This window comes from Pediculus humanus, genomic scaffold (assembly GCF_000006295.1).
Source record: "Pediculus humanus corporis 1103172108266 genomic scaffold, whole genome shotgun sequence".
Taxonomy (NCBI): Eukaryota; Metazoa; Arthropoda; class Insecta; order Psocodea; family Pediculidae; genus Pediculus; species Pediculus humanus.
The window spans coordinates 393,023-408,471 of NW_002987835.1; the positions used below are offsets into that span (position 1 = coordinate 393,023).

The following is a 15,449-nucleotide window of genomic DNA, read 5'->3' on the forward strand; positions in this document are numbered from 1 at the left end:
ATGTTATTGATCCTTTATTGATTGATAACGATAGTTATTGATTTTTTAAAATTTATTAAACAAAACAAAAGGAAGGAAAACGATAAGTTTAACTTATACACAAGTTAGTATCGATTAAATGATTTGTTTACTCGAGATGAAGTTAATAAATGTTAGGAATTAACGAAAGAGGTTTTAAATAGAAGAGAATTGAATTTAGTCGATTTGTAATCACATGACACAATATATTCGATAATACATTAAAAACTAAAATTTTTATTTTATATATATATATGTATATATTTATAACAAAATTAAAATTATTTAAACATAAATATAAGTGAAAAAATTTTTTCTCAATACAATCGCCATTGCGAATTGTATTCGAGAGAGTACATGATTTCTATTATTTATATCGAGTAAAATATGATTATACATAATTTTTACATGTTTCCAATTAATCATAGTTTATACATGGGAACAATAAGCAATTAATTGATTATAAATAAAGAGAAAAATAATTACAATCGAATGATGAGACTATTGTTAAAGGGAAAATTAAATTAAGCTGGTAATTTTTCTGTATCTGGTGTAAACTCACTTTCAGTAGTTAATTTGTCTGCTCCTTCTTTTTTTTGTAATTGATATTTCCGGTACTGTAAATAAAGAGAAAAAAACAACAAAAAAATGAATTAAAAATGTTTTTTTTATTATTTAATTTAAATTTAAATTAAAATAAATTACTAATATTTACAGCTAAATAACCTAAATTGGTAAATGTATAAATTGTTGAAATAATTGTTAATCCTATCGCTGTACATACTCCAATTTTATGAGTTACATCATAAAATCTACTTCTTCCCACTTTGGGTTTTAGAAGCATTATAATTACTTTTTTAAAAAAAACAAAAACAAATAAATTCGATTAACGAAACAGCAGAAGACGACTTTTGTGTGTGCGTGTTTATATACTCTATGATTAAATTTAACGGTTTGTCGAATCCACATTTGTGTGATAACGTATATGTTTCAATGTAAGCGTATCTTTCACAAACGTTTTTTGTTTTTGTTTTTTTTTTTTTGTTTTTTACGATTAATAATAAAATTTATTAATATTATTATTATTAAATTATGTATCGATAGTTTTTTTATTGAAGTTGATTATAATTTTTAAAGTCGTCTAATAATCGAAAACTTAAAAATTTTTGTGTTTTCATATGGGATGAATTTCAATCGAACTTAAATCTTGTACCTGAAATTATTATTATTATTATTATTATTTATGTAATCTTTACAAAAATTAAGTTTAATTTATTATATTTATAATTTTAGAATATCAGGCAGTAGGTTTATGGAACGTCGAATATTCTTTTTCGCCATTATTTATTTAATTTTTCTTTCATTTTCCATTAAAAAAAAAAAAAAAAAAAAAAAAAAAAAAAAAACATTATGGCTTCTAAATTAAAAAACAACAGTGAGGATAATAAAATGTTTTGAAAATTATTATTAACCCAATATAAAAAAAAAAAAAATAATAAAATATAAAATAAAATAAAATAAAAAAAAGAAGAAGAAGAAGAATAAAAAAAAAAAAAAAAAAAAAAATGTTACTTACTTGGAGTACTTAAATACATATGCAAACAAAAAAAAAAAAAAAAAAAGACGAGAAATTAAAAAAACAAAATTTTTAAATGTTTATTATTATGCTGAATGAAGTTATAGTTTTTGTATTTTTGACAAGATTTTAAAAAGATAAAAAAAATAATAATAATTATAATAATATAATTAATGTGCCTTCGTAAGAATAATAATAATAATAATAATAATAATAATAATATGTAATTATCAAAATCATGTTAATCATTTATAAGTTGTAATTATATTGTTTTGAAATAATTTTTTTTAGTTTTATTAAAATGTAAGTTATTATTAATAAATTTTTTATATTTATTTGTGTGATGTGATAAATATATAATTAATTATTTATGTGAATGAAAAAGATTAGAAAAAACAAAACAAACGGTTTTGTGGTTAACGAATGTTTAAATTTATTATTTTTTTTTTTAGATTTTATTATAAAAACAATCGAAGAAGGAATTGTATAACTAATAATATGACTGATATTAAAAATAAGTTGAAATTACAAAACCCATCACAAAATAAAATAAATAATAATAATAATAATAAGGCAGTGAATTCGAATGATGCTGAAAAAAAAATTCAAAATTTTTTAATTTTTCACGCATGGAGAAAACAAAGAGAAGAAAATAAAAAACTCGAAGCTGATGTCAAAACTTTAATGCTTAAAGTTTGTATCAACTTTAACTTAAGTTTTTTATTAAAATGTGATTGTTTATGTGTGTTTTATATGTATTTGCAGGTTAATAACATGTCCATTCAAAATTATGCACTGAGACAGCTTTTGGATGCTGAAAAAGCGAGAGTGGTTAATGTACATAACGATATGAAAAAATTATTTAATTTATTACAAGATTCTAAATATGAAAAAAAATTAATCAATGAAGTAAGTTTATCTATCAATTTATTTATTATTAATAAAATGATTTGATGAATGTGTGTGTGTGAGAGAGAGGTTTGCACAAACTTATCGGTTTACTCGAAACAAATTTTATTATTTAAGGAAAAAGAAAAACTCGAATTTCGTTTGAAAACAATCGAAGATAAAGTGACGACAATGGAAAACGAATATAAAAATCAAAAAAATGAATTAATAAATGCACGTTTGGAAGCATCAAGTTGGGAAAAACAATTGGAAAAAGAACGTGAAAAATTAGCAAAAATGAAAAATGAAAAAAAATATTTAATGGACGAAGTGAGAGACATTTTTTTTTTAAATAAACTAAACTAAACTCAAACTCAAAGGATTTGAAGTCGCTTGAGAAAAATTATATTTTATTTTTTATTTATTCATTCCGGGTTAATGTTCTAAAAGAAAAAAAGAATAGGAAAAATTTACAAATTTACTTTTCGACACACAGGTTCAGTTAAATGGAAATGTCATGGTGTGGAAAATTCCAAGTTTTGATCAAGGTTTACAACTTGATAACATACTAGAAGGAAAAAAACCAAAGAAGCCAGCATTGCCCTGGGACTATACTGTCGGACGAAATAACCAAATTTTTGAGTAGGTTTAATAATAATAATAATAATAATCAAAAATTATTATTTTTTTTTTCTTATTAAAAAGCAACAACAACAACAATCAACAAACAACAATCTTTACAAATCAGGCTTTGATAGTTTTTTTGTTTGTATTTTTGTAACCGAAATTTTAATGACGTCATTACAAGACGTGTCAGTTGTAAAAAAAAAAAAAAACAAGATGGCGGAAAAAGTTATCATATCAGTATCATCCCAGGCATGCTAAAACCACAAATCATTTTTAATTGCGAAATGATTTTAGTTTTAATAAAATAAAATAAATTTTTTTCGATGGCGACTTCTTATTTGTTTTAAATTTGATCGATGATAATAATAATAATGATTAAAAAGGCAAATGGAAAGGGTATGAACGCATTTTTTTTTTTATTCATTTCAGAATTTCGAAACCAGTGATACGTCAAAAGAAACAACAAGCCGTAATAATAGTAGAAAAACCACTCGAGAGTCCAGAACTAAGAGCACTTCTTGCAAAAATGGAAAAAAAAATAGTGGTAAAGGATTTGAAGATCGAGGAGTTGGAAAGGTTGATTTCGGAAAAAACGTATGGAATTAAATTATTATTATTATTATTTGTAATCGATTGCGCGGGAAAAATGGCGTTTTTTTTTTTTTTTTTTCTAGTAAAAATTCAAACAACAGAATAAAATCATTAGAATTTCAAATTCCACATTCATCGAGAGATACAAAAAGATGATATTCGATCGTTGACCCTACGAAAACCCAAAAAAAAAAAAAACAAAAAAACAAAAAAAAAACAAAAAAAAAAACTTAATTTTTTTTCACGTTATGTTAAGCTAATAAGAAGAAGAAGAAGAAGGAGACGAATCGAAGAAGAGACTTTTCTTTTTTATTATTGTTATTATTATTATTTATTTATTTTCTTTACCTCATTATTATTATTATTATTATTATTATTATTATTATTATTGAGTGTCTTTTTGGTAAGTGATGCACCCCCCAATAAATTTCAAATCAATTTTTTATGTTCGCAATTAATTAATTAATTTTATTTGTATTTATTTCAGTTTGAATGAAAAAGAAGAAAATAATACAACGATGATGATGATGATGATGATGATGATTTAAACAAAAATAATAATGATAATAATAATAATAACGTGTAATTATCTTTAAAGAGGTTACCAGTGATGACAATAAATTTTTTGTCTTTGTTTTATCAAAAATTGTTTTTTTTTTTTTTTTTTTTTTTTTTAAATTTTTATTTTTTTTATTTTTTATTTTTTGTTTTTGTAAAGTTTAAATAATGGATGATTAGCTGTTGGAAATTAAGGTAAAAAAATTTGAATTCTAGGGGTGAAAACTAGGGGTAATGGCAACAAAGCAAATCAAACGTTTTTTATTATTATTATTATTATTTTAAGGTTTTTATTCGTTTAAATAATTCGGTTATTAGTTTTTTGTAATTTTTTGATTAGTAGTAAATGCGATTTAATGGCGACGATGATAAAATGCATAATAATAATAATAATTAATTTGTTTTTTTTTTTTTTGGTTTTTCCGCCCTTTGAAAAGAGAAAGAAAAAGAAAAACTGATAGGAGTGCTATCTACTTTGTTTATATGAGATGAAATTGGCAACACTGTCATGTACACAACTCTAAGAAGTTGAGTGTTGGGTGTTGAAGTTTTTTTTTGTATTATCCGATCACATGAAACTAATGTGTTTTATTTAGTACATTTTTTTTTTTTTTTTTTTTTGGAAAAAAATCCGATGGCTTCGAGAAGGTAAAGATTAATATACGATTTTAAATAAATATCCTAGTTGCATATAAAATGCAATGGGGGAGAAAAGTAATAATAATGATAATAATTATTCACCATCTGGTGGGGTAATATTCTTATTGAGATGAAGAGAAAAAAAAATTTTTTTTCATTTCTTTTTCTTCTTCTTATGTATAATTCGTAAGTGATGAGTGTTTGTTATGTTTTTGTGTGTGCGTGTGCGTGCGTGAGTGTGTGTGTGTGATTAACACATTAACACAATTCAAGGATTTTGATTGAAAATTATATTTTAATTTTTTCAACAGGTGGTTTCATCCCAACATATCTGGTGTCGAAGCAGAAACAGTACTATTGGAAAGAGGTTTCGATGGGTCTTTCCTAGCAAGGCCAAGTCGAGCCAATCCAGGGGATTTTACATTATCTGTAAGGTAAGCCTAATAAAAAGTTTTTCATTTTTTTTTTTTTTTTTCATTCGAATAAACAATGGATGACAATGATTGATTGAAAATGGAAAAATTACAAAAAAAAATTTTTTTATTAATCGATATCATTGAATTTATTATTCGTTTAAAATAATAATAATAATAATGAAAATCCTTAAAAGAAAAAAGGAAATTTTTCGTTTCTTCCTATTGCATAACACATTGTTGTTTTCATTTTTTTTTTTTTATGTAGGATTAATTCAATAAAATGTTATTAATAAATAAAAAAAAAAAGTAATATAAAGCCATAAAATAAAATAAAATTACATAACTTATGTATGCAAACACACATCGTTGCATCTTTTTTACTTTATATATTATTATTATCGTTTGATGTAATATGGTCAGTAATATATAATAAAAAAAGAGTGTAATATATATATATTTTATATTTATTTTTCTTTACAATGTCATCATCATCATCATCATTAAACATCATAATGTTCAATCATCACATATTTAATATAAAAGTTTTTTATGTTCGAGGAGTGGCAGGTTCAAAGTTAAAAATTTATTTTTTTTTTTTTAATATCGAGCTTTATATTTATTTCATAATGACAAGTTGCAACACTTGCTATAAAATTATTTATTAATACATAATTCATTGTTAATAATAATGATAATAATTATTATTAGTTTTGTATGAATGTAAAGTGTAAAAAATCACATTGATTAAGAATTGAAATCGTTTTCATGTTATACAAATATTTCTTGATTGATTGGAAATCGATTTGCAGAATGTATACATGATGGCGTTTAATTTTATTCTTTTTTTTTTTTTTAATTGTAGGAGAAATGGAGAAGTGACTCACATAAAAATTCAAAACACTGGAGATTTTTATGATTTGTATGGAGGAGAAAAATTTGCAACACTTTCCGAATTGGCAAGTGAATTTTTAATTTATAATTTTTATTTTAAACTCACACGCTTTACACACACATGCACTCTCTCTCTCTCTCTCTCTCTCTCTCTCTCTCTTACAGTAAAATAATTTAAGGTTTAAGGTATGAAATGATTATGATTAGTTTATCGAAACCTTTTTTTTTAAACAAGTTTTCTATTCGAATGTGTGAAATACAAACACAGGCTTGATACTAAACTGATAAAAATCATTTTGGGGTAGTCGAAAGAAAAATAATAATAGTAATAATTGTAGTTGTTATTAGCATTGTCATTTTGAAGGGGGAGGGAGGGGGGAGAAGAGAGAGAGAGAGAGAGGGAAAGAGAGAGAGAAATGTTTTGTTATAACAAATTAAAAGAAAATTTGTCCTTCGAATGGCGAACGTGGTGTAATTAAATCATCAAATATTTAGTATTAAAACAAAAATGGCTAAAAATAAATCAATAATCAAAGGTTAGGTTGTGTGTTATTGGCAATACGATCTCGTAATTTTTTTTTTTAAGGTTTTTTTTCTTGTTTCGTCGTCGTCGTCGTCGTCGTCGAAATGAGATCTCATTGCCACCCTGAATTTTTTTTTTTTTTTTTAAATTCGAAAGAAAGAAAAAAATCTCGCGAGAAATTCGATCGTTGATAATTGATGAAAATATAAGGGAGGGATACATTTCGCGAGTTTGGTCGTGGTTTTAATTAATTTTTTCCCGCTCATTTTTTCCCCGTTAGGGCCCCGATAAATAAACAAAACAAAACAATAATGGCGGAGGATCGGAACGGGAAAATCTTTCGTTTCTTTTTTGTTTTTTTGTTTTCTTTTTTTTTTTTATTTAATTAATTAAAAATTTCGAAATTAGAATCGGTCTGTTAATTAAATAGATGAATATTATAATTAATTTAATAATTTTTTACGTTTCGCTTTTGTATTCGCTTAGATATATATTTATTTATTAATAAAATTAACAGAGCAAATTAAAAATTTTAAAAATCCGTTACGCGTATGTTGTATGGGAAAGAAAGAGAGAGAAAGAAAACAAAACATTTCGTGGATATAACTAAAAGTCGTGGAATTAATTACAAAAAAAAAATTATTATTATTATTTTCTTTTTATTTTTCCTCCTTCGTTTTCGAACGGGTTTGAATTCGCGCGGTTTTTTTTTTTTTTTTTTTTTTTTTTTTTTTTAATTCTTTTAGGAGAGGGCGGTGGGTTGGGTTGGGTTGGAGAGGGGGGATTTATTTCGTTTGAAATTTCACATTTGGCCTAAAATCAATATTTTGGTGACATCACCCAATACTTGACGTTTTAAATTTACGAAAGTTTGTTAAGAAAAAAAAAAAAACGAGTTTTCGTTAGGGTTCGTTCGTTTGTTCGTTACGTAACACATACGCATCCATTTTTTTTTTTAAATTTTATTTAACGCACGAATGAATTTATTGTTTTAACGTTTACGGTTAAAACTACTCAATAAAAAGAAAAAAAAAGAAAAAAAAAAAAAATTACGTAAGTCGATTCGTATACAAAAAAAAAAAAAAAAATATTTGAAATTTTTTTACCTTATTAAAAAAGGGTAATTATTATTATTATTATTATTGTTTGTTTTTTATATTGTTCTCATATGGAACGGTATGACGAATAAGGACGGAATGCCCAATTAGGGCATCGTACCTGTTTTTTTTAAATAAAAAAAAAAAAAAAAAAAGAACAGTTCGAGTAAAACCCGTTAGTAGGATCACATTGCTTTCTTTAAATGGGGATTGACGCCAACCAAAAAAAAAAAAAGACATTTGTGAAATTATTATTATGAATTATTATTATTATTATTATTATGGTAGATGATATGAAAAGTTTTTTTTTTTTTTTTTTTGTAAGGTTGTCGTACGAGGTCGGCAATCATCGTTTCATTTTTCTTCTGCCTCCCCGTATCTCGGCGATGGCGGACATGGCCGTTTCGTTTTATAATAATATTAATAATAATGATGATGATAATGATGACGATGATGATGATGATGATGATAATTTTTATTATCCAATTATCCAAAGATACGATGACATGTAAAGATCAAAACCTCTGGTTACCGCGGTTCGTTGTCGTGTCAATAGAGAACGCATTTGAACTGTTTTTCAAACCGTTTTCTCTCTCTCTCTCTCTCTCTCTTTATCTCTCTCTTTCCCTCTCTCTGATGAGATTTTCTCAACGGAGCAAATCGTCGTATTTTAATTTTCCTTTTTTATTTATTTATTTATTTATTTATTTTAAAGCAAACATTCAAGTTTTATTTAGAAAATTGCTGTCGTCGAAAAATGCGGTTTGTTTTGTTCCACTCGATTTCATTTTTAATCCGATTGTTTTGATATAAAATTTAATTTTCCTAATGTAAAAGATTATGTATGAAAATTTAATTTTGAAAATTGATGGAAAAGGAGGAAAATGACGTCGTCGTCGGTTTCGAATGATTTGCACATTTTCCTATTTGGAAAGGGTGGGAAAGGAAAGAGGAAGGGGAGAGAGAGAGGGGGGGGGGAAAGAAAGGAAAGGAAAGAGAGCAGAAAAGTATCGTTTAACAATAGCAAAAAAAAAAACTTTAATTTCGGTTCGAGTGAATCAGAGCAAAACGTCGGGCGGAATTATTTTAAAATAAATATATATATATATATATGTATGAGTTTATGTGGAGAATTCATATTTATTTAAATATATGCGTACTCATTCGTGTATATGCGTGTGCGTAGCCATTTTTTATAAATTAGTAGAGGAGAAAGTTTGTAGCAGTTTGTAATTTCCTTCCTACGTATTTTAAAAAAACTATAACCAATTATGTATTTATTTTTTTTTTGTTTTTTTACGAATGGCAGGTCTCGCGAATAGGTCATGCAGCACGAAGGAGGGAAAGAGAGAGAGGTCACGTTGTAGTCCTTCTCTCTCTCTCTCTTTCAAAATTGTTGTACGAACAAACAAACAAACGAACAAACGAAAAATTTTTATATTTACAATCATTGAGATCATCTTGCGTGTGTGTGTGTGACATCCTTTACGAATAAATTTTTCAACCGACGTTTGTTGTTATAATAATAATAATAATGATAATGATAATGATAATAATGATAATGGATTTAATTGAATAAATACAAAAAGGTTTTCACGCGTGATTTTTTTTTTTTTTTTTTACCTTACTGCGCTCTCTCCATTTAGAGAAACCCCCATCTCCCCCGGGCAAGAAAACATGATTATTTGACATTTTGTTTTATTGTTTCAGGTTCAGTATTATGTGGAAAATCAAGGTCAGGTTCGTGAAAAAAACGGTCAAGTTATAGAATTGAAATATCCGTTGAATTGCGCGGATCCGACGCCGGAAAGGTGAGTTTCTGTTTTTTTTTTTTTTTTTTTTTTCTATTTCGTTTTTTGTTGCAAAAGGTTAGAGTTGGAATTAATTTATTCGGAGGGAAAATTAAAAAATTCTCACGTCCTTCCCCTCCCCCGCCCCCTCGCGCCCCCTGCCCCGCGCCTTTTACGTGAGGTTATCAAGTAAAAGTTTTCGGGGCAAAATAAAAATTATTTATTCGTTATTTATTTGTGGTAGTGAAAACCTTCGAAAATCAATTTGATGTTAATTTTTAAGGGAGGGGAGTAAAGAGGGAGGGAAAGAAGAGGGGAAAACGGGGAGGGGGGAAAGAAACGGGAGTAGTACCTGATTGACATTCCCGATCGAAAAAAAATTTTTTCTTCCGAACCTTAACCTTGGCAAGGGTGTTTTATTTTTATTGATAAATGATAACATCGTGTGTGTGTGCGTGTGTGTATGCACTTGTACGTGTAAGTGCACCAAAGGTGGAAGAAATCGTGCTAGACGTACACCGAGAGAGAGAGAGAGAGAGAGAGATATTCGCTAGTGAAACCTTGACAACATTATCATCATCATCATCATCATCGGCTAGCTACCTATAAAATTCAGCAATAAATTTCCCACCTGCCCACGGGTTTCTCGAATGACTTTGACATTGACTTTGTCGAGTTTTTTCTTTTTTTTAATAACTTAATCGTAAAATGAAAAGCCATTACTAATTGTATGCGATTAGTTATAAATGTTAATTAATGATGATTGAGCGGTAAACGAGTAAAAGAAAGAAAGAGAGAAAAACTCGGATTCGTAAGCTTATTACCCCCCCCCCCACACACCCTTCCCTCCCTCCCTCCCACTGCCTCCCCCTCAAATACGATACGAAATTAATAATGGTGGTCAGTAAAATTGTTTCTCTCTGTCTCTCTCTCTCTCTCACTCGCTTATCCAGGCCGAAATTATTATTTTTCAAAAATTTTATTTTAAAAAGAGAGAGAAAGAGAGAGAGAGTTTGGGGAAAAAATGGCGGAAGAAAGGGAGTTGAACGAGAAAAAAACGTGAAGGAAATTTTTTTTTTTTTTTTTTTTTTAAAAGAAACCTTTTTCGGATTTGTAGGTGAACGAGTGGAGAGAAAAAAAAAGGAAACGGAATCGAAATTTTGGAAAAATATTCAAGTTCAGCTTTTTTTTATTTTTGGAAAGGTTTTGGAAAAGTTGTTCGATTGAAATGTCTCAAGGGTCCGATAATACTCCGACGATTCTCTCTCTCTCTTCGTTTCCTCCCTCTTTTCTCGTGCCACGTATTTATTTAAGTCGAAAGAGACGTGGCAGTAAAGAAAAACAAGTGGCTTTTCACCCCCGAGGTTTTTTATTATTATTATTATTATTTTTTTTTTTAATAATCGCTTGAACAAGACGATGAATATGTCGATTTGTACACGGAGTATTTCTCTCTCTCTCTCTCTCTTTTACACGTGCGCAAAAAAAAAAGACAAGGAAGATAAAATTTTAAATTCATTTTTCGACCGATATGAAATTTCGGGTAAAGACAAAATAATAATAATAATGATAATGATAAAAGTCCAAAAAAAAGAAATTTTTTTTTTTTTTTTTTTCACGTAAATAAGAGAAACGTGCGTGTGCGCGTGCGTGTGCGCGTGCGTGTGCCCGGTGTCATTTTTCTAAAGGGCAGAGCCCCGAAAAAAAAAAAAAAAAAAAAAAAAAAAAATTATGTTAAAGTCATTGAATGCGTTTGAACTGAGTTGAGAGAGAAAAAAAAAGAAATTTTTTGCAACGACCTCGAGAATCACCTGAAATTTATATTATTATTATTATTTATACGACTGATAAGACTTATCAGTCGTTGCGATTATTATTTTGTTCTACTCTCTCTCTCTCGCACGCACGCACGCACGCTCTCTCTTTCTTTCTCTCTCTCTCGAATCTCGGTGACGATCGTCAAAATGCAAGGGCAAAAATCAAATGTAATTAATATGATTATTATTATTATTATTAATTTTTTTTTGTTTTTTCGAGTCGCGGTAACGGTAAAAGTCTTTACGAAAGGGGAGTTCATTTTGACGTGGTTTTAGATTTTCTCTCTCTCTCTCTCTCTCTCTTCAATTCAGCAACGGTTCTTTCGGTTTCAAATTTGTAAATTATATACACGTCACGTTATTGATTATTTTTAAACACGAATATTATTCGATCGAATGGTTAGAAATAGTCGTTTTTTTACACGGGGGGACATGGGGGGGGGCAGCAGGAAGAGAGAGAGAGAGGAGGGTGCAAACAGGTTAAAAGAAAAAAAATTTGGTTCTGCCAAAATGTCCAATAAAAGGGGGGGATAATTTTGCGGCGGTTATTCGTTTATTATTTGCTTCGATTCGGTTTTTTTTTCTGAAGGGGAGGAGGGGGAAGGGGGGTTTTTCGATTTCGTCATTGTCCTTTTTCTTTTTTCTCGCGAAAAATGTCTCTCTTTGGGATTTTCGAAAATTGCTGCTTAAAATTGCTTTGCGGTAGGTTGGAAAAAAAAAAAATGTTTCAGGTAGCCAATATAAAGGGTTTTGTCGAGGAGGCGGGGGGAGTGGGGGGAGTCATGGTATATAAATGGTTAAGACGGGTGTAGAAAGTGTCGGACGGACGGACGGATTACTCAGTGTGACAATTTTAAAATTATGAATAATGATGAGTGAGTGAAGGGTGTGTTCGTGAGTGTGTGGCTTCCGGTGACTCTTTTGTTTTTAAACGTATGAGAATTTCAAGTTCGAAAGGAAAGGAAAGGATACCTACCATCGAGTAGGGGAAACGATCACCACGTTTCGGACGTGGAAAAAGAAAAAAAAATGGCGACCGCAAAACGAAAGATGAAAATATAAAGCGGATGTGCGTCTATAGAAGACCTTGAACGAATTCAACAGAGCGCGTGGATCCTCATTAAATAAAATGGGATCGGCAATCAAAGTGCAAGGTATGATGATGATGATAATGATGACAAGGTATACGCACACACGCACGCATGCAAAGGATGTTGCAATACGCAACGTGACGACGTTTGACGTGACCAAAAAAAGAAAATGAAACGATTTAATAAATCATCTATTGGAAAAAATAATTAAACGTTTTTCTAAAATATTTCGTAATGAATGATAGTAAAGAAAGAACAAACAAACAAACAACAACAACAACAAACAACATTTTTTTTTTTGCGTATTTTTCCAAAATAGAAAACAACAACAATGATGATGATGATGATAATAATAAGTTGTGGGTTTTATTGGATTTTTGTGTTTTTTCTATTTTAAAAAACGAAAAAAAAATTTCTTTCATTTATTTGCGTTGGATATTTATTCACACAACAAACAAACAACAACAACAACAAACAACAAATTTTCGCACGATTGTTTTCGTTTTAACGTATCGATACGTGATATAAACAAACGTGTAATTATCGAGTGGGTAAAAAAGAGATAGAGAGAGAGAGAGAGAACGCAGGTATGAATGAAGTAAAATAATTGATTAATAATAATAATTATAATAATAATGATAACAACAATAATCGTGAGTTTAAACGGTCGAAATTTTTTTTTTCTTTTTCTTCTTCTCCTGCCACGTGTTTTCTCTCTCTCTCTCTCTCTCTCTCTCTCGTCAACGTGTTGGGAGGAGCGTTTGAAAAAATTTGTTTTCTTTTTTTTTATTAAAAACTTTTCCGGTTCGATCGTTTGTGTCACGTTTATTTTTATTTATTCGTTTATTTATTTTTTTTGGGAAATTTGTCATTGACGAATGACGACACAAAAATTATCATTATTATTATTATCATTATTATTATCATTATTATTATTATTATTATTATCATTATTATTATTATTATCATTATTATTATTATTATTATTCATGTTTCATCACCTGACGGTTATTGAAAATTTTTTTTTATCATTTTTCCTTAACGTTTTTTTGTTTTGGTTTTGTTTTTCCATAAAAATTTTCTTTGTTTCCCCCCACCCCCCACCCCCGGTTATGAAAGGAAATTAACGACTTTTTGTAAATGGCGCCAAAAAAAAATATGTTGATTTCAATGACGATCGTCATCATCATCATCATCGTCGTCGTGGTTTTAAATGTGCGTAGTTTATTTATTTTTTATCATCATCATCATCATCATTATTATTATTATTATTATTATTATTATTATTATTATTATTATTTCGTGTTTTTTCTTTTTTTTTCCATAACTCGAATTAATAATTTATTCGATTATTTATTTCAAACGCCTTGGATTTGGTCGTAAAAAAAAAAAATAATAATAAATAAAAATAAAATAAAAATTTTTTATTCGCGGAATAATTTGTGGTTTTTGACGCAAGTCGTCTTTTTGGCATCTTTCATTATCATTATTATGCGTGGCGAAAGGTTTAAAACCTTGCTTGCGTTGACGGAAGGGGAGGGAGGAGGGGAGGAGGGGGAGGGGAACGACAACAACCGCGACGTGATTGTTCAAGTCGAAAAAACCGTGAAAATGTTTTTTGTTTTTAATTCGTCAATTATAACAATGCATCAATAGATGATGGCGATGATGATGATGATACGTGATTATGTTCACGTTTTTTTTTAATTTATATTGAATTCGACTTGTTGCCTCCCCTCCCCCGTGCACGCACACGCACGCACGCACAGGGTTCGGCCTTTGCTCTGTTGACATACCTTAAACACGTCGCCGTTCGTTAATTGTAATTCACGTGTATGCGTGTGCGTGCATGCATTCATGCATGAATGAAATGACGAAACGTGATATTCGGGGAGAGAAGGAGGGGAAGGGGAGGGTAAGGCCGTGGCAGTAGAAAAAAATTTTTTTCCCCCCCCCCCCATCCACGGATCGAAAAATATGCCTTCCGAGCTTACGATTTTCGTAATGATAACGGGAGGGAGGAGAGAAGGAAGAGGAGAAGGGGAGGGAGGAAATGATCGTAATTATTAAACTATGATAATACGTAACACACATTACTAATGATAATAATAATAATAATAATAATAATAATAATAATCAAGGTATAAATCGCTTCCAGGTTTATCCGGCCTTGTAACTCCTTTTAACAAGTTTTATTCGAATTCTGGCCAATGAATTTTTTTTATTCATTACGTTTGTCATTTCTCCAGAAAAAAAAAAAAAAAAACGTGCGTAACATTAGTCAGGTTCTCTCTCGGGGCATTATTATTATTATTATTATAATTTTGCCTTAATCGGTTCGCATAATCTCTTCTTCCCCTCCTCCTACTCCACCTCCTTCTCCTCCTTCCGTCAGGTTTGCAAAAAACGTAACGTAACGTCGTAACTTTGGTAGGTGAGTCGATGAGTCAGGTTTCGGGGATTTTTTTTTTTCTTTTTTTTGTTTTTAATTTGCGTCGTTCGTTTCTTTAATTTCTTTAGTTCGTTTTTCCGGAAAAAGGAAAAATTAGGTCGGGGGACGGGGGACGGGGGGGGGAAATTGCGACGGTGATGTGATCTTAGAGTAGCAGCAGCATCACCACCTGATCTGATCTCGTTGGCGAAACTATTCTCCTTATTCGTTCGTTTTTTTTTTTTTTTTTTCCAATTAATTTATTTTTCCGCCGTCGCGTTCCTTTTTTTCCTTTTTTCTTTTCCTTTTTTTTTGTTCCTTTTTTATTACTCGGTAAAAAAGAAAAAAAATGATCCAACGATTTTCGTTTCACGGAATAATAAATTTCCCGCGCTTTTTTTTTTTTTTTTTTTTTTTATTAAAATTTAATTATAAACGAAATTTCTCCATTTAAATTTTTTCAATTAATAATAATTTTAAATTTTCGTAATTAATA

General features: G+C 29.0%; 2 protein-coding genes across 2 annotated transcripts in view; both read left to right on the forward strand.

Annotated features, from left to right (window-relative positions):
• Window positions 1-2,368: 2,368 nt before the first annotated feature.
• Phum_PHUM498300 (uncharacterized protein) lies at window positions 2,369-3,856 on the forward strand (the record flags this gene model as incomplete). Its single annotated transcript, XM_002430726.1, has 5 exons — window positions 2,369-2,431; window positions 2,621-2,812; window positions 2,979-3,124; window positions 3,539-3,703; window positions 3,784-3,856. 5 exons carry the CDS (start codon window positions 2,369-2,371, stop codon window positions 3,854-3,856), a joined length of 639 nt encoding a protein of 212 aa, XP_002430771.1.
• Window positions 3,857-4,981: 1,125 nt separating this feature from the next.
• The window catches only part of Phum_PHUM498310 (tyrosine-protein phosphatase corkscrew, putative), a gene marked incomplete at both ends in the record, with an annotated part of 23,690 nt that continues 13,222 nt past the window's right edge, over window positions 4,982-15,449 (forward strand). The window contains 4 exons of the mRNA XM_002430727.1: window positions 4,982-5,010; window positions 5,209-5,331; window positions 6,176-6,269; window positions 9,535-9,635. Coding sequence (XP_002430772.1) covers window positions 4,982-5,010; window positions 5,209-5,331; window positions 6,176-6,269; window positions 9,535-9,635 — 347 coding nt within the window. The remainder of the gene's footprint in view (window positions 5,011-5,208; window positions 5,332-6,175; window positions 6,270-9,534; window positions 9,636-15,449) is intronic.